The 23,944-nt window shown below is 39.1% G+C and overlaps 1 protein-coding gene across 1 annotated transcript in view; it reads right to left on the bottom strand.

The window, feature by feature from the left end:
• Positions 1–4,667: 4,667 nt before the first annotated feature.
• The window catches only part of PODXL2 (podocalyxin like 2), a 66,204-nt gene continuing 46,927 nt past the window's right edge, over positions 4,668–23,944 (bottom strand). The window contains exons 3-8 of the mRNA XM_060766191.2: positions 18,787–19,724; positions 17,611–17,685; positions 10,409–10,565; positions 9,274–9,335; positions 7,596–7,775; positions 4,668–7,453 (exon numbers count right to left, since the gene is read on the bottom strand). Of these exons, the coding sequence (XP_060622174.2) occupies positions 7,244–7,453; positions 7,596–7,775; positions 9,274–9,335; positions 10,409–10,565; positions 17,611–17,685; positions 18,787–19,724 (1,622 nt within the window). The 3' untranslated portion in view covers positions 4,668–7,243. The remainder of the gene's footprint in view (positions 7,454–7,595; positions 7,776–9,273; positions 9,336–10,408; positions 10,566–17,610; positions 17,686–18,786; positions 19,725–23,944) is intronic.

Here is a 23,944-nt window from a genome sequence, read left to right as displayed (position 1 = left end):
CCAGTAGGTTTCCTAGCAGGTGTCAACATTCAAGCTCACAAAAGTAGTCTTACTCAGATATACATGCAGAAATACTGTCTGCACTATTCAAAATAGTTTATTACTAGGAATTTATGTATAAATGAGAGAGGAGAATGGGCACAAGAATCTTTTATTGTGTTTTGACCAGAAACCTTATTTCAAAAAGTGCCATTGGTGACTAAGGGACATATGCTGGCAAGCGAAGTGACAGATTGAACCTCTGTAAAATTTCCATTTAAAAAATCCTGCCCTTATATATATTAAGGAAACTTTCCAGATGAAGTCAACATTGTCAGACTGCTGGAAAAAGAAATAAAACTCAGATGAGAGGAGAGGCTGCCCTCATGCAGGGCTTCCCAAATGTTTAAAATTAACAGTGAAATTATCAGAAGTTAGACTTATTAGGTTTAATTTATTTTTTTCTCTCTTAAATTGGTTTAGGATGTCAGCCCCAGTCATTATAATGAGATCCCACCCATCAAATGGTTCAAATTGAAAGTATATCCAAGTCTCTACACAGCTGCTTTGTGGTAGTTTATGTATCCTCTATCTGGAAATATCTCAGTTCACCATTTGGGAATCATTGCAATAGATTGGCGGTCCATGTCTTTATTGCAGTGTAAAAATGTAGGAGTTCAAATAGTAAGTTTAACAGTAGTGTTATCTTTACAAGCAAATAACAAAAGATCTCAGATAACAGATTCCTCTATCCCAAGTCTTCAGGGGAGAAAGGTTTTATTAGGGGAGGGGAGGGGAGGGGAGAAGTATGCTTTATTTTCTTCAGAGATTGAGAAATCAATATCCAAGGCAGATGCCGCTGAAAGGCATCATTTCAGCAACCTACACACAGTGTATTTCTGGATGTTCGAGGAATCAACATACAGGTTTCTGCACTAGATGCTAAATTAGAGCACAAATGGTTTGTTTTATTAAAATACTCTATTTATAACCTATCCCATCATTATAGGACCTTGGTTTTCTATGCTCACGGCTCCCATGATGCTCTATTGGGCCAGATTGCTTCAGCTAGTTTTAAACTGTCTGTTTTCAAACTGATAACACTTGTAAAAATATTTCTAAGTTGATTTTATTATAAGCTGCCCTGAGATCTTCAGATAAAAGGTAAGATATAAATACATATTTTAATAAATAAAAAATAAAATCAGGACAGCAGCCCATTAAGTTATGTGTATTTCTCTGTTTCTTTGAACTCCTTCCCCAAACTAGGGTCAAGATTGAATGTTGATCAGATATGCTATTAAATGTATCAAGTTTTCTATATGGATACAGTTCCCTGTGGAAAAAAATCCAAACAGCGTGAAATCTATTTTTACCAACAACAGTGAAAATGGTAAATTTAAAAGTGTGCATTCAGATGGCTGAATGACCCTCCATCCCAAAGCAAACAATCAAAATTACATTGGGTGCATCTATACCATATTACTAAAACAGTGTGACATCAGTTTTAACTGCCATGGCTCAATTCTATGGAATCATGGCTGTTGCAGATTTAGGCTTTCAGCTTCCTTTCTCAAAGAGTGCTAAAATATTATCACCAAACTATAAAGAGTGTTCGCCAAGCTACAAATCCTAAGATACCATAGCATTTTGTTGTGGCAATTAAAGTGGTGTCAAACTGCATTAATTGTATGGTTTAGAGATGCACCCAAGTACACAAAAATTTATCATAGGGAGGGCTTGGGGAGTTTTAGCCTAGAGAGTGCTAGTCAGAGAGTTTAAGAACCACAGTTACCTTAAATCCTGCAATTTCCAAACATCTATGAATGACATCTGTTCCTATCCAGGATTTAAACCACACTTACCAATCCAATCCTCTAGCCTTGAAATTTTGTTTTACCAAATACTTTCCTAAAATTATGCTGTGCTCTATGAAACACAACTGGCTGTTTCTGATTTTTTAAGATTTGTGGAATCCCTCAAATCTAAAAGGGATGGATGGGTCCAGATGATTACTTTCTATTTTTACAAAAGCTCCAAATCAGCCTAAAGCAGGTTGGGATGGCATCTACTTTAGCTTGGCCTGTCGTTGCTTTTATAAAAGGGCAGTTTATTTTGGTCATCGTTTTCAAGTAATTGAAAGCCTGCATGTCTACAGCTGAATTCAATTTGCCAGAGGCTACTTTTTGTTCAACTAGATTTTATATATGTACACTTTCCTGATAATAACCCCTATGTAATATATTTCCCTCCTAAAACATACACTCTAATCCTTCTTCTGCCTTTTGTTACATTTCCTTTTCTCTGTAAGTCACTGTAGCATACTAAACACAAGACAGAAACGTTTGTCAGTTACAGCTATTGTAATTGAGCCCCGGGTGGCGCAATGGGGGTTTGAATCCTGGGAGAGTGGTTTGAGCTCCCTCTGTGAGCTCCAGCTCCCCAAGTGGGGACATGAGAGAAGCCTCCCACAAGGATGGTAAAACATCAAAACATCCAGGCATTCCCTGGGCAATGTCCTTGCAGACAGCCAATTCTTTTACATCAGAAGCAACTTGCAATTTCTCAAGTCGCTCCTGACATGTAAAAAAAAAAGCTTTTGAAATCAGAGGAAAGAAGTCTTCTTTAGTTTTTCCACCACGAGAGGTCAGTGTGGACCAATATACAATCAATGCATTTTCTGAAAGCATACGCTGCCCAAGTGGCAATCTAAAAGCATCACACCCCCTGGCAGAAAAGCATTGCATCTCTGCCTTCATCTCAAGAGCCTAACCATGCAGACTTCAGCACCATTTCCTTTCCCTCCCATTCCATTTGTTCTTATGACAAATACTCTGCATTTCTCAAAATCTGCAAATATTTTTAATAACCACTGCATTGGCCTAATAAAGATATTGCTCTTGAGTTTTGAAATCAATGTCAACATTATTGTTAAAATGGAAAATTCTTAAATGCTCTAGTGTGCTAACATTACATATCTGATCATAGGATATCACTTGTTTATTTGTGTTATTGTGGTGAAAAGCTTGGTATCATAATATGGCATTTTGGCTTTCAAAGAATGATGTCTACAGCCTTCTACTTGCCTTTCTTCAAATACCCCAAAGGAAAAAATGCACAGAATACAGCACCTAGTTCTTAGTATTAAGAAATGACAAAAGTGAGATTTTATAACTAAGCAGCTTTTTGTATATGTGTGGCAAACATGCCTCAATGGGTCCCTTTAAAAATCCATCATTGAAGAATGACTATGAATGACAAACAATGGCTTTCCACACAATAAATGATAATAAAGTACTGGTGGCGGCCTGGATCATTTTTGATGCTTGAGAGGCTCACCAGAGTGAAAAATTGGGAGTTTAATTTGTAAACCTCAGCTGAAAATGAACAGGATTTCATTCCAATTATTTGAGCATATCATCCATAAGCTCTACATTAATGTATACAATCCCCTCTCCTGTGCCATTCCTACGCACTGAAAACAGTTCTTTGAGGTGAACAAATTATTTATTTAAGGACATGCATTAGACCGGGAATTTCATGGTAGGTGAGATGTAATATATTATTTATGTTATAATAGAAAGTTTGGAATCATACAATAGATTTTTGTAACAAATTGTTTAGATCCATCCAACACAAACCCAAATGTTGGCCATGTGAAGACCATTTTTAAACTTCTTGCAGTATTCACTTGCCAAACTTTCAACATGCTGCACCTTTTAATACAAATTGGGAGATATACTCCACACTGTCCCAACTGTTTCCAACCAATTGTCATGGTGAAGATACCCCATTCAATATGGAAATATATTATGGGGGCAGTTTAAAGTTTACATGGTAGCAATCTTGTAAACAGAGGTTCTAAGTTTCAACAGCAAGGTGTGAACATGGTGCAAGAAGATACACATGGGATAGGAGCTGTCAAATTTGCCTGAGTTAAATTGCTTCAATGACGGGGCGTAAGGGGCATTGCTGTGTGCAGTCACCTATCAAGCATTGACATTTCCCTCCCAAAATCCTGCTTCATGATCCTGGCAAAATAATTTTTTCAATTAATTTAATCATTCAAAATATCTTTGTATTTTCCTATCTGTACTGCTAGCTTCTTGGACTTCTGCAATGGAGAATACTAAGAAGCCAGTATCCCCAGAGTGCTGACTCTTTAAATCAGTGCCTCTGTTTTACTGCAGAGCAGCAGGATGAGGGGTGAGAGAAAACCAATATCTCCAGGGTTTTCTCCCCCAAGGTTTAAAACAATAGAGGGTGTATAGAAATGAACTCCCTGGTTTTATAAATCTGAAAAGGGAATCATTTTGGGAGAAAATGCAATAAATAATATGTGATAAGGAATAACAAATGGAATTATGTGCTTTGTAACTCTACAGGACTAAACACCATGGTAATATGATCCTCTCCCCCCCCCCCCCCATCCCCACGCCAACACACACATGGGATAGAGTCCCTACTGATCCCAAAGGCAGACTGGGCAAGTCTGTAACCTATATGTTTAGAGTAGTACGAAAAGAACAAGAAATTATCTGTGTGTATTATGACAAAACCACATGTGTCAAAACTGAAGGAGGTGTCAAAAGTACAAAATTCAGAAGATAGTTGTTAGAAGTGGTAACTCTGGAGGCTGCAGGTGTGGGTAGCTTAGAAAATGAGTAGAAAGATGCCTCCTCACCTCATTTCAGGGGGACATCCTCTTCATTGCAGTTACAGGTCACTAGTTCAGAATATAAATGATAGTTTATTATTTCCATTGCTTCTACCTTGAGAACTTGATCACAATTTCATTACATTCAGTCCACAACATTATATGGCATCTCCACACAAGATTCTGTTGACTAGAAATAAGTGAGAGGAAGGCAGAGGCTGAGCAAAGGCAGAGCAGCATGAAAGAAGAAAAGTGGTAGGGGGAAAAGCCTGGTGCATCTTATCTTGGAAATGGATTGTATTTATCCAAGCCCACCTTAACCTCCTTTACATTCACTACCAGCCTAGTGCATCATACATGCTATTCCTGTGGATCATTTGTCTACGGAATTGAAATGCAAGTCAATAAAAGATTGCTGATTGTGACTCCAAGTACGAGGCACATTCCATTTCTATGATTAAGGTAGAATTGTGCCTTTTTATCATCCATATTCTATCTCAAAAGTGAAAGTCAGTTGCCTTCATAGTAATACATAAGCAGACATTTTATATAATCAATTGGTTAAAGAACAAAGACTAGTAAAACATAAGACTGAATGGCAGAAGTAGAATGGGGTTCTCATATATGGATATGCATTCACATATGTGTATTTATAGATATATGAATGCACAATGTAGATATATGAAAATTACTGCATACTGTGACAAACTGCTATCCATAGTGCCCAGTTGCTGACAAGACAAAATAGAACAGTCTATATTGGCAGGAAAAGGAAGGCTAGAATAAAGGAAATTAATGAGAAATTGTGGAAGATTTTAAAAACAATGTCAGTTAGAGGTTGCACAAAGTGGCACGTATCCCACCAATGGAAAGGAAACTGCAGTTCTGAAATGAAAAACTGTGTTTGCTCCCTCCAACTGGAATTTAATGAGGGCTTTCTTATTTTTATCTTATATAGTCTCACATTAAAAAAAAACAAATTCTGCACAATAATGTCTAGAGGTGATAATTGTGCAGCCTTTAATTTTGTTTATATATTTACATACAAAATGGAACTACTCACAAGATTGCTTTATGTCTCATGGAGATCAGATGCAAGTGCTTAGACATGATATGCCAACATATTTCAATTACAAGTTCATTGTCAATCCTTATTAATACATAAATTGTGTGTGTGTGTAATAGAGATATTATTTTAAGGGCCATATATAGGGAAACTTGCTCTTTACTCGGTATACAGTCATAAAGCAAGTGTTGTTTGGCTCAAAATGAAACACAGAATGTGTGTCGCAAGAAAACACTGTGGGGAAATGGAGCAAAAGTACTATTTTAGATCAGCACTGAATATAGAAGGCCAAGTAACATTCTGTCTATGCAAGTGCTTCTCAAGAAGAGCCTGGGGCATTCTCCCTTGCCCAAGGCATGCCAGACACACATTCATATGGGAATGCTTGAGTCTAATCCTGATCTCAAGGGCATGAATTCACCAACCACATTTGTTTAAAGTGAACTACTCTTGACATACAGGAAGGGGGCAAATTAAAATCTACTGCACAGGTACGGAACAGGGCTTGATATTTTCCATCTGCATAATTCAAGACCATTCAAACAACATGAGAGACAGTAATCACTCTAGGTGTTATAGTTAAGTACATTAAATGAAGTGACAGAGACATCCCAGGCTGAGGATAGGGGTTATTTTGTTGCTGCTGTTGACTATTCTGAGTTCTCCAATTCTCAACCCAGAAGTCTTCTTGCACAATAGCAGGATTCATTATATATTAGGAAAATTGTTTTCAGAATTCAGATCAACCAAGTTGGATTAGTTCAAGGCCACGCCAACTTCTGTCCTTTCCACAAAGAGTTTTGGAATCACAAAAGGAGCTTCTCTTGCAAAGATCATAGCTCAGTAATGGGGTAAATGCAATCTATTGTGTTAGAATCTAGAGTTAGGGCATTACAGAACTTTTGATCCCTGTGCAGAATATGTTTGCTGCCAATACAACTTCTCAGAGAAGTCAAACAAAACCTTATCAACCTACAAAAAGATGCATTAGCCCAGCCACTACGCACTACTTGGCAGCTTGAAAAGGAAGTCCAGTGATCACTCATGCTGGGCAACAGGAGTGGCAAATGACAAGAGAGTCGTGATGCACCACTAATCCAAGATTTTTAAAATGTGCAGGTTCCTTCCTTGCTTTTCCTATTGCATATAAAGAGACAGTCTGTGATTCCAGCTGTTCTGTGTGAAAGTGGCTTGCTTCCTCCTTGATGAATCCTTCTGCAAATTCTGGGATGATGCTAAGTCAAGGTACCATGTATTGTCCAAACTTGGCCATCCCCCACTTCTACCAAAGAACTAGAGCAAGTGCATTTAAAAAGTGATTAAAGCATTGGCGCTACTGACAACACAAAAAACACACCCCACCCTCCCAAAAACCACTTCTGATCAGGGTGGCTGTCTGGCTCCAGGACTACGATGGTGTCTTGAGACCATAATGATGGGCAGATCCAGTCCAAACCTGAAAAATAAGTTCCTGAGGAGCCACCCTCCCCATATGGCCCTATTGTTAAGTAAGAGTGCAGTCAGATGCATGGGCCCTGCATTTAAAGGTGTGTATCTTCCTCAAACACATCTCCTTCTTCGCCTGGCCGCTTGTCAATAAGAACATCCCAACTTTCGGGTCCATTCACAGCTCCCCCGCCATTCACACTTGGCTTCTTTTCTTGCATTTCTGATTGGCTGTCACTGGCTACATCCAAGGTGGGATTGTCATGGCAGCCGTTCTCAACAAAGCGTAGCTCCTCGCCATGGGACTGGAAAAGAAGCACAAGAGGGACAGGAAGCATTTTGTTTTTAAAATCTGATATACAAAAATAACTTGGTAAGCACTCCCACCAGCCACTGTCAATGCTAGAAAGAATAAATATTTAAGTCATATATTACCAATGGACTCACCATATTCTTCATCTTGGGTAGACGCCTTTGCCAGCAGTTGTAAATCAGTCCCATGATAATGATGATGACACAGATTGAGCCAATGATTACCAGCACCACAAAGAGTTTCCCATAATCACTGTGGGTCTGACTGGGACGTGACTGGCAACCAGACGTAGTGGTATAGTTCTGGATTCCAATCTAAAAACAAATAGTTACAGAAACTCAACACAATCTACATATTTGAAAAACAAACAAGAGGTTGCTACCTGATAATTACACACACACACACACACACAAATAAATAATTCATATGCATGCATTTTTAAAGCAGGCTGAACATCTGTAGGAAAACAGCATGCAATATTTGAAATGTCAGCGATCTATTCTTAAGGTAGGTAAGTAAGTAATGTTATTTCAGCTATATTGCCACAGAAGCCTAAATCCACCAAGAATAGACCTCCTCAGTTAATGAGAATTTAATTTTGTATTAAATATGCTTCTTTGATTAAAGAGGTCTATTGTAATTGGAACAATCAAGTATAGGCCATAAGTGATCCTCAATCTGAAAGACTTTCTCTCTTATCTGTCTGTCTGTATATACATCCATCTTTCTGTATGTTCTTCAAAAGCAGTTCTTTGGGAGACTGCATTTTTGGTAATGATACCCTTAACAGCCTTCCCAGAGGTCAATGGGCTGCATCTTTATGGTCTTTCGACATGTAGTAAAAACGTTTTTATTTACCGAACCCTTCTAAGTAATGTATTTTCTTAGTGTAGACTTCTTAATTTGAAATCTAGTTTTTGAAGCCTTGCTATTTAAAAATTCTAACAAAAATGGCAGTATAACTTCATCCATTGACATTGGAAAATCAGCACGAACAAAATCCAAGAATTATTGAATTGATTGACTGACTCATTGCGTTAACACTAAAAAGGTATACTCCAGGAGCAGGCAGCTTGTTTTAGAAATTAATCACATTTCTTGGGCAGGAACACACCTTTTGAAATGATACACTTTCACACAAACACATCACTTATTGCTCTGAAAAATTATTTGTTAATATGGCTGAAGTTAAAGGAACCTTGCAGTAATATTGCAGAATGGCCATCACCTAAGTTACTGAGCTCTTGTGACCTGATAGTCAAGTACTACAAAGCTTCATACTGTACTTTCTAATGTAGGATATTATAATGACATTTTTCTTATTCAAACCACGGATGAGAGAAGTCTTAAGAGCTTTCGAGACAGCAAGAACACCCCAAAATGGGGAAATTTCAGTTGATGCAAACACCATCATTGCAAATAATGAAGCAGAGATGAGAGTTTAAAGTGTGCTATGCATTTTAAAAAGATCCCCCACAAAGAGTATCTGCAAATGTCTGCAACTGCTCTTGGTGTGTCCATACAGAAAGCCATTTATATCTTTTTCCAGGTTCTTAAGGATGGGCATGAAGTATCTCGAGAGATTATAATAATACATTTTTAAAAGCTAACCAAGTGAGGAAAACAGTCACAATTAATGAAAATTGACATTTGATGACGCATCAGTTATCAGAGAGGGAAGAAGGCATTTCTACTGTGAAATTGCTGTGCCATCAGTTTGCCTGTTCTGGGCTCTGAGCCCAGTCCTGGGTTAGTAGTCAAGGTGGTGAATTTTAATTGCACTTTCCCCTACGTGATTGAACAAGATCTTACTTCAGCTAAACTCCTCCGCATGTCACCCAATGCCAGAAGGACATCATTCGTCGGAACAACCCCTAGGGAATTGAATAGAAATAGAACAATTAGTCCCATATGTTTTTTTAAAATTCACATACATATTTGATTAAATGCTTTCATTATGAGACATCAGGTCTGCTTTGGAATTCAAAATTTACAATATCTGTGAAAGGCACTAGTAGACCTGACTTCAAGAGCCTAAGAACTAGAAAATATATAAGATTTTGTGCCCCAAACTAGTTCTCCTTCATGTCAAATGTGAGCTATATTCAAATATAACTAGAACTCAAATTGTTGAGAACGGCATTTTATGTTTCACAAACCAAATGCCAGTGCATTGTTCCTGCTTGGTCTTCTCCACCAGGAAAAACAGTTAAACCAGTAACTGATGAGGAAGCAAACATTTCCCATTGGGTTCGAGGCCAAACATCTGCTTTGTCATTTCCCTGTCTAGGTCTGAAGCCAGAGTTTTTCACTCCTCATATGTTATGGGAACTACAAAACCAGTACAAGTTCAGAAGCATGAGGATGGTCATTGCATTTCAATTAGTCTAGAGATGTTCTTACTAGAGGGAGAAATCAGTTGGGGCACAATCAAGCGGTAGCATTCAGCATATTGTCTATAAATAAACCAAAAGTCTTAGCAATCCCAGTTTATCATTGCATCTAGATGTGGCATACAAAATCTTGAAATCTGACCCCTTCTACACTGCCATATAAAATCTAGATTATCTGCTTTGAATTAGATTATATGGCAGTGTAGATCTGTATAATCCAGTTCAAAGCAGATAATGTAGAAGGGGCCTCAGAGATTAAAAGAAAAATTGTATTAGGGAATGTACCTGTTCCAACTTACGTACATATTCAATTTAAGAACAAACCTACAGAACCTATCTTGTTTGTACGTTGGGGACTACCTGTATATCGGGCATTGAATGTCAGAAGACAAGATTTTAACACAGAAGTACAATAATAATATAGAAGAGTTACAGTTAATATACAGATGCTACAATATTTCATATTCCTGAAGTTAAATCATGATATACAGCATGAAATGAGATTGCTCACAAAGAAGACTTGAAGTCACCTTTGCATTTCCACAAGAACTTACCATGTTCTCCAGCCAAGGTCATGAGCAGGTGTTTGTCATTCTCATTGGGTTTGCTGAGGGAGATCAACCATTGGCCCTGAAGTCCGTTTTCATATGTTGAGAAAGCATCCTCTACCAAAGCCAACAACTGGAGGCCTCTCTCCACTCGGAACTCCTCCTGGAAAAAAAGACATTTCTCACGCTCTAAAGCAGAGGCCAATGGATACAATGAATATACAACTCTTAGCTGAAAAGCATGTTTACAAAAAAAGGTTGGTGGATGTAGGTTATGTGGAAGAGATGTCCAAAGAGGCAAATCTTCTGAAGGACAAGAGAGAAAGTATCAATGGCCCATTGGAAATTAATACCTCAATTCCAATCTTGCCCCTGAAAATCTGCTGTTCAAAACCTTTTTTCTTATAGTCCATTAGTACTTCCTCTACAGAAAATGTCTCCATCCCAGTTGCTGCCATTTTCAAACTTCAAGTTCCTCTACTACAATAGATGATACCAATTTCACAGTCCTAATTTCACAAAATCCAAGTTATTCCTACTTAGAGCAGACCTGCTGAACCCATGGAAGTTACATAAATCTTGATTGATCTCATTTTCATTCATTCAGTGGCACTATTCCCTCTACACTCCCTGATAGAGAAGGCTGAGAGGGGACATGATAGCCATATATAAACATGTGAGAGGAAGTCATAGGGAGGAGGGAGCAAGCTTATTTTTTGCTGCCCTTGAGACTAGGACGCGGAACAATGGCTTCAAACTACAAGAAAGGAGATTCCATCTGAACATGAGGAAGAACTTCCTGACTGTGAGAGTCGTTCAGAAGTGGAACTCTCTGCCCCGGAGTGTGGTGGAGGCTCCTTCTTTGGAAGCTTTTAAACAGAGGCTGGATGGCCATCTATTGGGGGTGCTTTGAATGCAATTTTCCTGCTCCTTGGCAGGGGGATTGGATTGGATGGCCCATGAGGGCTCTTCCAACTCTATGATTCTATGATTCTAGGAGGCATATAGCGTTAGAAACTAAAGGTTGTATCTTCACTGCAGAATTAATGCAATTCAATATCACTTTAACTACTGTACTTAATGCTATGGAATCATGGTAACTTGTTTAAATTGTCCTTGTGCAGAGTACAAATCTCATGTTTCCAGAGTAGAGTGCCAGGGCAGTCAAAGTGGTATAAAACTGCCTTAATTCTACAGTGTGGATGAGCAAACATCGACCGGCTGTTAGGAGTTGAAGTCCCAAACACATGAAGGGCCAAAGTTTGCCTATGCTTGATGTAGATGCATTTAGCTAGAAGTTACTTGGGTCCTGCTTACATCCCCACTCAGAAAGGAAAATGCACAAATAATAATAAGTGGCTGTTTAAAAAGGGTCAAGAAGAGCCTCGGTGGTTCAAACTTGCAGGTGAAGGAGAGGCGGCCCCATTCAGTGGCACCCTTTGGCCAGCTTTCCCCCCACTTTTCCCTTTCTCTCCTTGTTCGGTTGCCGTGCCAACCTAAAGGCCACCCAGATGATTACTCTGTGTTCGAGCTGCCGGTTGTTATGGCAACGCCAAGCACTCAAGGCAGGCAGCGGCCTAATGAGGAGAGACAAGGAGGAGCCCGTCCTGAGTCACAAAGGCCCTCCCGCACCTGGCTTCTCCAGGCAAAGGTTAAGGACACCTTAAGTTTGCAAGAAGGGCAACCTGGCAGACGGCATGATGATTAACACTTAAGCCCACATCAGGGCACGGTCCCTGGGCCGGTTAGATTCACCACTCTACTGCATTAGGACTGCTTGTTAATTGCCATTGATTGGGCTTCGTGATATGAACGAGAGACCTGCAAGACATCCCGTTAGAAACAGCCCTATGACGAATTTGCAAACACGGGTCGTGACTTCCTCACTTGAATCTCTTTTCCTACTGCCTTCCGTTTGCCTCATCCTAATGAATCATGCTGTTTTATTATATGACCAACAGCATTAAGCAGAACACCTTGGAAATGTCTATGGGTTAGCACAAGCATGAGCAAACGGGCCCTCTGGGTCTTTTGGATTTCAACTCCCACCATTCCTAACAGCCTCAGGCCCTTTCCATTTAACAAACCATGTGCAGATGCAGTAGGTTAGGACACTCTCAATAGCATGGCAGTAGAAAGTCACCAGCAGTTTTTCATTCAGTTGTTGGTTCCTTAGAAGTCTAAGGGCCCTTCCACACAGTCCCTATATCCCAGGATCTGATCCCAGAATTATATGAGTCCACACTGCCAGATAATCTTGAATCAGATCCTGGGATAGAGGGCCTGTCTGATAGTATAATCTCTGCTGGGTCCTCCTAACCAACGCTGCCGTATGAGTGCCCCAGGCCAGAAACTCCTTAACAGGTAACAACCTAGGAACTTAAAACTGACCACCTGCTCCACTTGGTCTCCACTTATGACCAAGGGCTGGATTTCTGGTCTGTTCTTTCTGTAGTCCACTATGAGTTCCTTGGTCTTATTGATGTTAAGAACCAGATTATTGTCCCTGCACCACGAGAACAGCCAATCCACTTCATCCCGATAGGCAGACTTATCCCTTTCAGAGATAAGCCCCACCAGGATTGTGTCATTCGCAACTTTGGTAATGATGTTGCTATGCTGGATGGGGGTGCAATCATATGTGTACAAAGTATAAAGCAGAGGACTTTGCACACACCCTGTGGTGTCCCAGTGTTGAGAATGAGAGCTGAAGAGGTATGATTACCTAATCTAACCCTCTGGGAACATCCAGACAAGAAGTCCATAATCCAGGAACAGACTGAATATGACAATCCAAGATCCCTAAATTTAGACAGTCTATGTGGAAGGATTGTGTTAAACATGGAACTCAAGTCTGCAGAAAGCATCCTCACATGGTTTCCACGTTGTTCCAGGTGGGTCAGAGCAGTGTGGAATGTGATGGCTATGGTGTTCTCTGTCAATATGTTAGCTCTATATGGAAACTGATGTTTGTCCAATACATGTGAAAGGCAAGAAATGATATCCCTGCAGACCAGTTATTCAAGGCTTTTCATGATGATGGAAGTGAGTGCCACTGGTTTGCAATCCTGAAAATTACCAGTAGAGAACTTCTTTGGTAATGGAACAACGATGGAGGCCTTCAAACAAGATGGAATAACACATACACACACACATCCCTTTATATGTATATGTCATCTTATTTTGAGGATGTCCAGATTTCTGCATTCCACAAAGATGTATATCTTACTAGACACAAATATTTGACTCTTATGCAGATGTGTTACATGTATATATGAATAAAATACCCAATTATTGCTTCTTGCAACCCCATGAAAGCAGATCTTTTCATAGCTGAAATATCACCATTTAATATTGGAATAGAGCTGAGAGCTTCATGATACATACAGAAATTAAGCGACACTCTGCAGCTGGGAAATTAATGGAAATTGAGCAGTGGTGCTAATTAGCATGAAATTACTATCACTAGCACCACAAAACAATTAAATAGCTATGGTCCATTCATAAAGAAGCACTGAAGAATATTTCAAACACCATCCTGATTTCTCTTACAAAATAGGATTGGCACCCAAACTCCCCTTCCTATTATACATTACTATATATTGAGAAGTAACCTCTAATGTATTCTATTGACAATTACTCAAATCCTGGTGTGCCATTGAATTCTTCGTCAAACACCCCGTTTTCATAAGAGCAAACTCAAACATAATACTTGTAAATCCTTCTGGATTATTGAAGTCTGGACATAATCAAAATAAGATTGGAGCAATGTTTACCAATACAGGGGATCAGTTGTTGTAGCTTTATTATTGTTGTTGTTGGTGGTGTGACATTTTATCCTGCATCTTTTTTAAAATTCTCTTTGTGATTCCTTTGTTTAAAGGAAGTTTATTAGTCATTCTTGTTGTTTATTCATTCAGTTGCTTCTGATTCTTCGTGACCTCATGGACCAGCCTATGCCAGAACTTGATGATGATGATGTCGAAGCCTACTTCTATGATGACTACTGTAACCATTCCACCAAAAATACCCTCATTACAGTTTTTCTCCTACTATTATTAATGTTGTGAATCTTGTGACCCTCTCATGCATGCTTATACTTCCTTTTGACTGCTGTGTTTCTACATAAAGATTAGGATGCATTTAGTTTCTTACTAGTATGAAGGATGTGCTACAGGATAAATCATAACCTCTGCAGAAAGGTTAGTGTAGGCCAGTGGTCCCCAACCTGTGATCTGTGGACCATCAGTGGTCCACAAGAACTAAAATATGGTCCGCGGCCTCACCATTACTACACCGTTGCAACAAGAGCGACTCATCTCATGAGGCTTATTAAATATGGTTTTCTGTGGGCAAGCAGATGGCAACTGTGGATGGCATATGTTCTGTATCAGAAACTAGAGCTGATGTGGTCTATCCAATGCAGTTTTCTGAATCAGCACCCCAAATAACCAAACCAAATCTAAAGTTGACCAAAAACCGATTCATAACCCTTTTGGTACTAATGTTGGGGAGTGGTTCCTGGTCAAAGTGGTCCCTGGTCAAAAAAAGGTTGGAAACCACTGGTTTAGGCAGAACTAGTGTCAATAAATTGCCAGCATGGTATAGTGGCTGAACACCGAGTTTGAATCCTTATTCAGCTGTGGAAACCCACTAGGTAATCTTGGCAAATCACATTCTCTCAGTATAAGAGGATGGCAAAACTAATCCCGCTCTGAACAAATTCTCCCAAGAAAACCCTATGATAGGTTTGCTTATGGTCTCTGTAATTTGGAAATAACTTGAAAGCAAACAACAGTGTTGATGTACCCAAGTACTTCTCCGCAATGTTGAGAAAAAGAAAAGACATTTAAGAACTGAAGATAATCAAAATGCTGTATACAAACAGTAGCACATTGCTACATTTCGTATGGTACCAGATTACAGCAGCCATGTGGAGTTCTAGTGTTTAAGCATAATGAAACACAGTAGGAAAAACAAAGCATGTCGAAAAAGGAAAGCAGGCTCTAGGCAAGAGAGGTGGAGATAGGGGATGGATGCTCTGTGCAACTTTTAAAACCATGAACCATGTTCACTACAAGATTTTGAAAGGTTTCTTCACTACTAATTTAAAAAGATGTTACTACAATTATTTCTCATCTAAAGTTGTTGTGAATCTTAAACAGCAAAGGGATTTTGGATTATCAATTAATTGCAGCTTTGTGGGATTGCTGGAAGAGTAATGGATTAGCAGAATGTCTCTAGTTAACAGTCACTAAATAGTAAATAAGATAAAGGGGCAGCAAAAAGGACACAATGAAGATTTAATGGCAGCAGGCTGGTGCTCTAAATTGGAAAACGTGCCCTTGTATTTTTAGCAATATTTAGGAATGAATATACCATCTGTATACAAGTGTATACATATCTGAAGATGCATTTTGTTTAATAGTTCTGTATTATTTTAAAGAAATTGCTTGATGAAGCTTTGTGTGCTAATTACTACAACCAACAAAGTATACAAAGCCTATGTAGAATGAGATATTTTTCCTTCTAGTTGCTGGAGATATCTGGTATTTGTCAACACAAAGTGTATTAATGTGTTCCACAAAGCTTCGCTCTTCTAAAACACAGCAGTCTTTCATATTGGAAGGAAATGCCTGATTTCCCCAAAAATTATTCTCTTGCAGTTCAGATCATTCTCCTGTGGCTGCTAACTAGCAAGCCCAGAGGATCTATTGTTTTCTTTTAGTCGGTAATGAAAGCTGTTTTGTTACCAAAGCTTTATTTATTTTTAATGTAGCTATTTTGATTTTTTTTTGGTAGAAACATTGTAGTTATTTTGCTTCATTGGGAACGCCTTTGAGTAAATTGTTTATAGAAAGGCAGTAGAGCAGTGGTTCTCAACCTGGGGTCCCCAGATGTTTTTGGCCTACAACTCCCAGAAATCCCAGCCAGTTTACCAGCTGTTAAGATTTCTGGGAGTTGAAGGCCAAAAACATCTGGAGACCCCAAGTTGAGAACCACTGCAGTAGAGTGTGACCTATATATCCACAATGGATACATTCCTAGATGTACTGTGGAAATGTGAAACTGCAAATAATAGTACAACTTATTGAAGTAGACTACTTCTAGCAGAAGCATACTATAGGGTTGACTGGATGACCTAGAAAATGCCTAGAGAGAAATGCTTTTCTGTAGCATTTCTAGATCCTCCAGTGAGACTCTACAATCAACATCCAGCAAAAACTTACATAGAATCATACTGGAGGACTACAAAATGTCTAGAAAAAGCATTTTTAACTAAAATTGTGGGAACTGATCCCATTGTGACAGATTCATTCAAGGCACAAAGTTGAGGTATTTGGGAAGGAAGCTTCACCACAATATTTCCTCCACAACTCTTTTTGGAGGGTGCTTCAGTTAAGTCCATGCAAGTCACAAAGCAAGATATTTAATTAAGCACCTGGCTGGGCCAAAATAAAATTTCTTTCCTGCCTTTCCCTATTGATCAATGCAGGGAACCACAACAGATTAAAATACAACACACGGCAGCAGTTAAAAATAAACAAACCACTTAAAAACACATCAGTTAAAATAACATCGAAACCCATGAAGTCTAAGTTACTCCAGTCATGGCTATCAAATATCACTTGTGGCAGCATCAGAATATTATTTTACATTCCTCAGTATGGCATCACTGTGATTACCTACAAAGTCAAGCCACAAGGTTGCTTCTCATATCACTTTTAAAGTCATGAACAAAGCATCTCAAGTCTCAACTACATGTCTATCTATTTTGGAGAGATTTCATTATCTGTTTCACAGAAATACAAAAAAGACAAGGTCTACACATCAGTTTCTGAAACAAAGCATTTAATCTAGCTAGACTTTCAAAATCCTGATTTATACATTCCTAAAGAAACATATTTGCAAGTTCTTTGTGAATAGATCCCACTCTGCTCCAATAACATTTGGATATGAACAGGAGCAATCATAACAGAGTTACCCGGAAATAAGCCCCATTGGATTTAATGGCACTTACTTTTCAAATAAATATACATATTGTCCCTTTATAATCATGCAGTGATTTTAGTATAACTTTGTTACTATCGTGTTGTTTGGCTACTTGATAGAGGTGGATTGCTTTGAATTCTAAACCCCCTTCATTTATCTCTATAACAAAGGAAAGCAGAATTCTATTTAAAAGGGAGAAGGAGAAATCTACTCACACAGTCAATGTTGTCTGACATGTTCAGGATTATGTAGTTTTTGCCTGCCAAATTACTCCAGTCCTTACAGGTCACCTGCAAAAACAACATTATGGTTTAGCTTGAAGTGATATAGGAAGATGTACAGCTTTTGTGAACATAAAAAGCCTTCTTATCATGAATCAGATCATGGAATTTTAGCACTTTATTCTCTACATTATACTCTCACTGACAGCATATTTCTGAAATCTCCTTCTAAAACCATGAAGAATATAAAACATGGAACTTCAACTACTATGGTTCCCTTTTATAGAATCCTAGACCTTGTAGCTTAATAAGATACATAGTCATCTATATCACAAGTACAGCATTGACTATGAACTGCCACAGGATCTCCTCTGTGCAATGTTTTGAATGTCACATAGCCAAGCATACTGCACTGTGCCAATAATAGTCAAATACAAACACATGAAAGCAACACTGGGTGTGATTGAAAACTGATCTTTAAGTTACCCCCAAAATGCAAGGAGAGTGATCTCTGAGAATTGCAAAAGCTTGGTTCCCTTCCCAGTGTCTTACTGGGGCACAAAATACTGTCAAGCATGGTGATCCAAAATTCATAACAATGCCATATACAAAAATAAATAAATAATGTCAACATTTCCTTTGCAAAATGCTCCATGCTATCCAATAATGCACCCAAACAAAAGGCCTACTTTTTATAAGGTGCCTCTAGTCCAGCTTTCCATATGAACACAAGACAACATTGAACATGGTATCCCCATCCTGCTAACCCTCTGAGGTACTCAATATGATCAACAATACACTCCACTATCTGCTGAGGATCGCCTGGGAAGGAATCCCACTGGAGCACTGCAGCGCACTCAGATACCTGGGAGTCACTCTGACCTACAAGAAGCACTGCCTGAATATCAAGCAAAAAGTGGGTGCTAGAAACAATATCATACGAAAGCTGACTGGCACAACCGGGGGACCACAACCAGACACAGTGAAGACATCTGCCCTTGCGCTATGCTACTCTGCTGCTGAGTATGCATGCCCAATGAGGAACACATCTCACCACGCTAAAACAGTGGATGTGGCTCTTAATGAGACACTCTTTTGAAAACCCAGACCAGGAGAGGTTATAACAATAAATGCATATCAGTCACAAATGCACAGGAATGGAATCATTACCTGTGTCAGACTCCAGGGGACCCCTGTGGACAGCACAGCCATTCGGGAATCTCCAGTTCGTGGGGCAAAGCTTCGCTCTGATGTAGCAGTTGCTGTGACTGGCAACTCTGTCATATTCTGACTAGGAGTAGGGGTAGGTGCTGGCTCATCAGTCCAATCCCAGAAATCCACTGAAGAGCTGGGGTTTGATGGGCTGCTAAAAGTCCTGGGAACAGTCTCAGAAACTTGGGTGCCATCTTCATGAGATCTTGTTATTAGAAGATCATCCTCTGTCTGCTTCTTTGTCTCAGCCACTTCTGTAATCTCTACAGCTACTGTCCATACAGTTGAATCAGTATGCCCCATTCCTGCTCCTGCTGTAGGCTTTAGATTGTCTTCATTTGTGGTGGTTTCAACTTCTCTTACATCAGTGGGCATTGTAGATGTTGTTATGGTCTTCATATGTTCTCCTCCTACTGTGGCTACTGGATTTTCTGGAGTTACTTTGGGAGTAACTTCTGGGGCAAGTTGGGTTCCTTTTGGAGTGGCTGACAAAATGGAGGACTGAGGCAAGACACTGGGACCCATGCTGCTCCCTGGGTCAAAGTCTGAGGAAGCATGTTCAGGAGCAGAGTCTTCTTCTGGCTTGTCTGCAGCCACTTCAGTCACAGGAACTGTTGTGCTGGTTGTGGTGGAAAGAAGAACTGAGTGTGATGAATCTGGCTCAGGTGTTTCAGAAAAACTGGATTTGGATATTTGACTGCTCTGAGCTACTCCTTTTGACTGGTTTATGGGAAGCAACCCTTCCTCTTCCTCAAGAGCACTGGTGGAAGGCACTTCAGAGCCAGGCTCAATGGAATCAAATGACTGGTGGAAAGTGGGCACTTCCTGAGGGTCTTTGATCTGTGTCCCATTTCCTTTAGGCAAGGCCTTCTGGGAGGCAAGGGGAAAACTGTAATCTGGGTGAGAAAGAAAGAAAGCAGAAGCAATGCTATGAAAATAACAGAGATTTGCCTCTGAAGAGCTGTCTCTTAAATATGTTATGCAAATGTCTATTTAGCAAAAAAAAAGTATTCTAATTAATCTTCCACTTTATTCATCTCACATTTTCCCGATGTCTCAAAAGACTACCAGTTTTAATTCCTGATTCTTTTCAGAGACAGCTCTATTTTTCTTTGGCTTTCATTAATTCCTCATGAAATACTGCTTTTTCCTTCGCAAGCTGATTAAAAGCATACATCTCCATGTGGTATATACACTGAAATTTCATTCGCCCACATTAGGCATATCCTTCCTCTCTTCTTCACACTTTCTATTTCATCTTCCTACTTTGGGCATATCATAAAGCATGATATACACTAATCACCATCATTTAACAATTGATTTATTACTGTCATTCATATTCAACTGGTTAGATAAATCACATAAATAATCAGTGATAGAAAAACATTAATACTTTCTTCTTAATGCATCATTCAGTGCAAGACCATTGCTCCCTATTACCTTCTATGCTATTTTGGTGGTTTCAATTTCTAAGTTATCTTGCACATTGTATTTTCCTAATAATCATAAGCTTTTTAAAAGATAGGCTCCTGTCCCCACCTCTTTCTTTGAATCTTGGGGTATACTCAGTCTGGTGTCCACCAGATGCCTTGGATGCTTACCATCATTAGCTCCAGATAGCATGGAGTGCTGGGAGTTATAATCCAAAACATTAGGAACTAAGTTGTTATAAGCCTCTAATACTACATGTTCTGGTTGGATGTTTTAAAACATGAGTTGGCTTTTAAGATAGGGCCTGGCTAGCATAAGTAATCTTAACGGATTATGGGATATACAGCACAAAAAATATCCAGAAGGTCAAACTGCTCCACCTTTAAGGGCTTACTCCTTGTGGCAATCGGCATTGTATTTTTTTTTGCATTCAGTCAGCACATGCAATACCTCATAAGCTAGCATTGTTGGCCATTGATACATTAGAAGCAAGGAGTACCAGGTGGTCCTGGTTTGCCAACCTCCACAAACCACACCAGCATATAGCAATATTTTTCTCACCAACACTATCCATATTACCACTTTATGAAACTATGCACTGGAAGTGAAGAAGGCCGAAGTTCAGATTGAAATGTCTTAAATTTAAGAGAGTGTCATTGGCATATTATTCTGAAGAGTAGTTATGTAACTGTGGAACTCATTCCTTCAATAGGTTCACCAGAAGAAAAGAAAAGCTAGATTTTGGCCAGTAATTAAGCTGACAGGAGCAGAGTAACACTTCCACCTATGGACCTGCTTGCCCAATCCAGTGAAAATAACATGAATGGAAGAGAGTGAAACTACTGCTCAAGAGGGACAGTAGAAGGCTTGGTTTTCCAACAACAGCAGGACAGCATTATCATAAATCACGTGACCTTGATTAGGTGCACATTTTGTTGGATTGGTGCCATGAAAGATAACACCAGAGAAAGAGAATTTTAGAATTTATTGATATTAGTGTGTCACTTCACTGAATGCAGTCTTCCAAGAAAAAGACATATTCTTTGGGCAAATAGCACAATAATACAAGTATCTGTAAACAGTGTTCATATGGAGGCAGTTATAGATACCTCAAAATGATATTTCTTATCAATTGAATCTTTTCCCACTACAACAGTCCTAGTACTATGGTTCCACTTTAAGAGTCATGGCTGCATTCCATGGAATCCTGGGGTTTGTAATTTGGGAAGGCACAAAAGCTCTCCAGCTAAGAATTCTTAATGTCCTTCTCTAAACTGCAAAATCCAGGATTCCAAAGGATGTGGCAAATAATGTGGAATCATAGCACTATGTCTTGCATTTACAGACCACTTGGTACCTCAAGTGTCTAGTATTTTTCTCCAGGACATAAGTTTCCCACTTCTCCCACTGAACACCAGAGCACCTGCACTATTTTATTCATGAATCAGGATTGGGCAGATGCAGTGTGGCCTTCCAGATGCTGTTGAACTAAACATCCAGCAACCCTACCCCTCTGTGCAACCAATGGTAAGGAATGCTAAGGTTGCACTCTAGCATCATCCAAAGGGCTTCACTTTTTCAACTTTTGGTGATGAGTGATTACTTTTATCTTCATTTTTGAGGTGCTAACACACCACAATTCCTTTTACCCACATCACTGATCTATTCAGGACGCATTCTTAACTTTTAAGTTTATTCCTCTAAGCAATTAGGCACACATATAAGTCTGATGCCTTTTCCATGAACACCTTGTCAGTCTCTGTTCAAATGATTTACTAAACTCCAGATCCAAATCCTAACCGAAACAATAATGGTGAGAGAACACTGATGAGATTTGTGCAGTAACTCTATCTTGTAAGCCGACACACGCTCATGAATTCTACATAAACTCTGGTTACCAACTCTCCTGTGGTCACAGTGGTGCCTGGTTTCAGGTTGATTGGAATGGCAAGTGGAAATAAAGAAGTGACACCTGACACCAATGGGAGAAGAAGCCCTCTCCACAGGAATTAAAAGGTAACATCTTAAAAGACAAATCCAGGGTCATTTACAGTCAGCCCTCCACATTTGCTGTGACTAGGGACAAAGGTGAAAAAGTGGGAAAATGTGAAATAAGCTTCTTCTTTTTTACCTGAGGAAACACCTCTCCAGGAATTTCTAGTTCTGGCAGAAGTTACCTATAGAGTTGCACCGGGGCACTTACAGATTCCTACAGAAACCAAATTAATGTGATGGGCTGCTTCTTCATCATTTGCTTTGCCTATTACATTTTTACCTGCTCACTTGTCCTCTTTTATCTGTATTGGCATTGATATCATGACCTTTTTTCTTGAATGGTGAATGGTGTGTTAAAATAAATATGCAAAATACAACCATTGTTCAATTAACAAGAAAGAAACTTATTTTACAAAGTCTCTCTATGCCTCTCCAATCTAGCTTTCTTTTTGTTCTTTGTTCAGCTAGAAGGGGTTTTTTTTAGCAACTCTAGTATTAGGAAGATTGTGGAGAGGGGAAAATGGAAAACTGAACTTGTAATGTCATGGTGCAAATGCATATTTGTAACAATGCAATAAAGCTTGAAGGAGCAGACTTCTAATCTAGCCAATGCAGATGTAGTCATCTGTGCCTTCTTACAGCAGGCAAGGTAAACAGCAGCTGCCGCTGAATTTCTGACTGAGTATGCATGGACAGCAAAACAGAAAGAAAAGGAGAGAGTCATTAACCCTCGCCAGCTACCTCTAGAATGTTTTTAGAGAGTGATAAAAGGAAGTTAATCTCACTCCTAGAATTTTTTTCTAGGGCCATGTTCTGCCCAGTTCTACTCCTGAGGAATATTTGCTTCAATCTAGCAAGACTCTCTGTTGTGTTTTGTCCCATCTATTATATTATTAGGAAATACAGAGACTGCCCACACAGGAATGTCAATGTGACAGTTTTTCCTAGTTACCTACATTTATCTACTGGTACCTATATTAGGCTTAGATAAAACTCAACCTGTAATTGTAAAAGGTAGGATCAACATGTTACTTGTAATCACACAATCTGGTTATAATGGATTCATCTAATTAAATTGAAGGAAATCAAATTAACTAGCAATTGAATTACTGTTAAGTAGAAGTCATCTTATAATAAACTAGGCTTCTCCATCAAGAGGACGCTCTTTCTATTATGCCTTCAAGAGAAGTTGTCAGCCAAAATAAAGTAAGAACCATTTTGTCTATAGCTAACATTTTGATTCTGAGCCAGTACATTTTGGCATTAACACTGTATGGAGAGAAAAAGATTTAAGGCAATACCATATATGACATACTCTTTACATATAAATAATCTCAATATAGAGGCACAATTTTACAGTGGCATCTGTAGAGAGTGTAACGCATTCCTTTATTTCTTCAATAAAATACTAGCTAGGAAATCACACCATACTGTTAATTCATATGTCTATAGAAAAATACTGAATGAATGCAAATAGCAGTTATGTGTCTTTCCCTTCAGCAACTTGTATGAGCAGGGAAAGCCATATTTAAAGTTGTCTTGGGAAGGGTAAAGAGAAAAGGATTAAGAAAATGGAATGCAATTACCAAAATTGTAATTTAGCCAGAATGCTATTACTCCTGTCCTAATTTTACAGGACAGGACCTCTGATAACCAGTGAGTGTTTAGCACCTCTTGTTTAGGGTTTTTC

The sequence above is a fragment of the Anolis sagrei genome, chromosome 2 (assembly GCF_037176765.1).
Source record: "Anolis sagrei isolate rAnoSag1 chromosome 2, rAnoSag1.mat, whole genome shotgun sequence".
In the NCBI taxonomy this organism is placed as follows: Eukaryota; Metazoa; Chordata; class Lepidosauria; order Squamata; family Dactyloidae; genus Anolis; species Anolis sagrei.
This window is presented reverse-complemented; position numbering and strand designations above follow the sequence as displayed.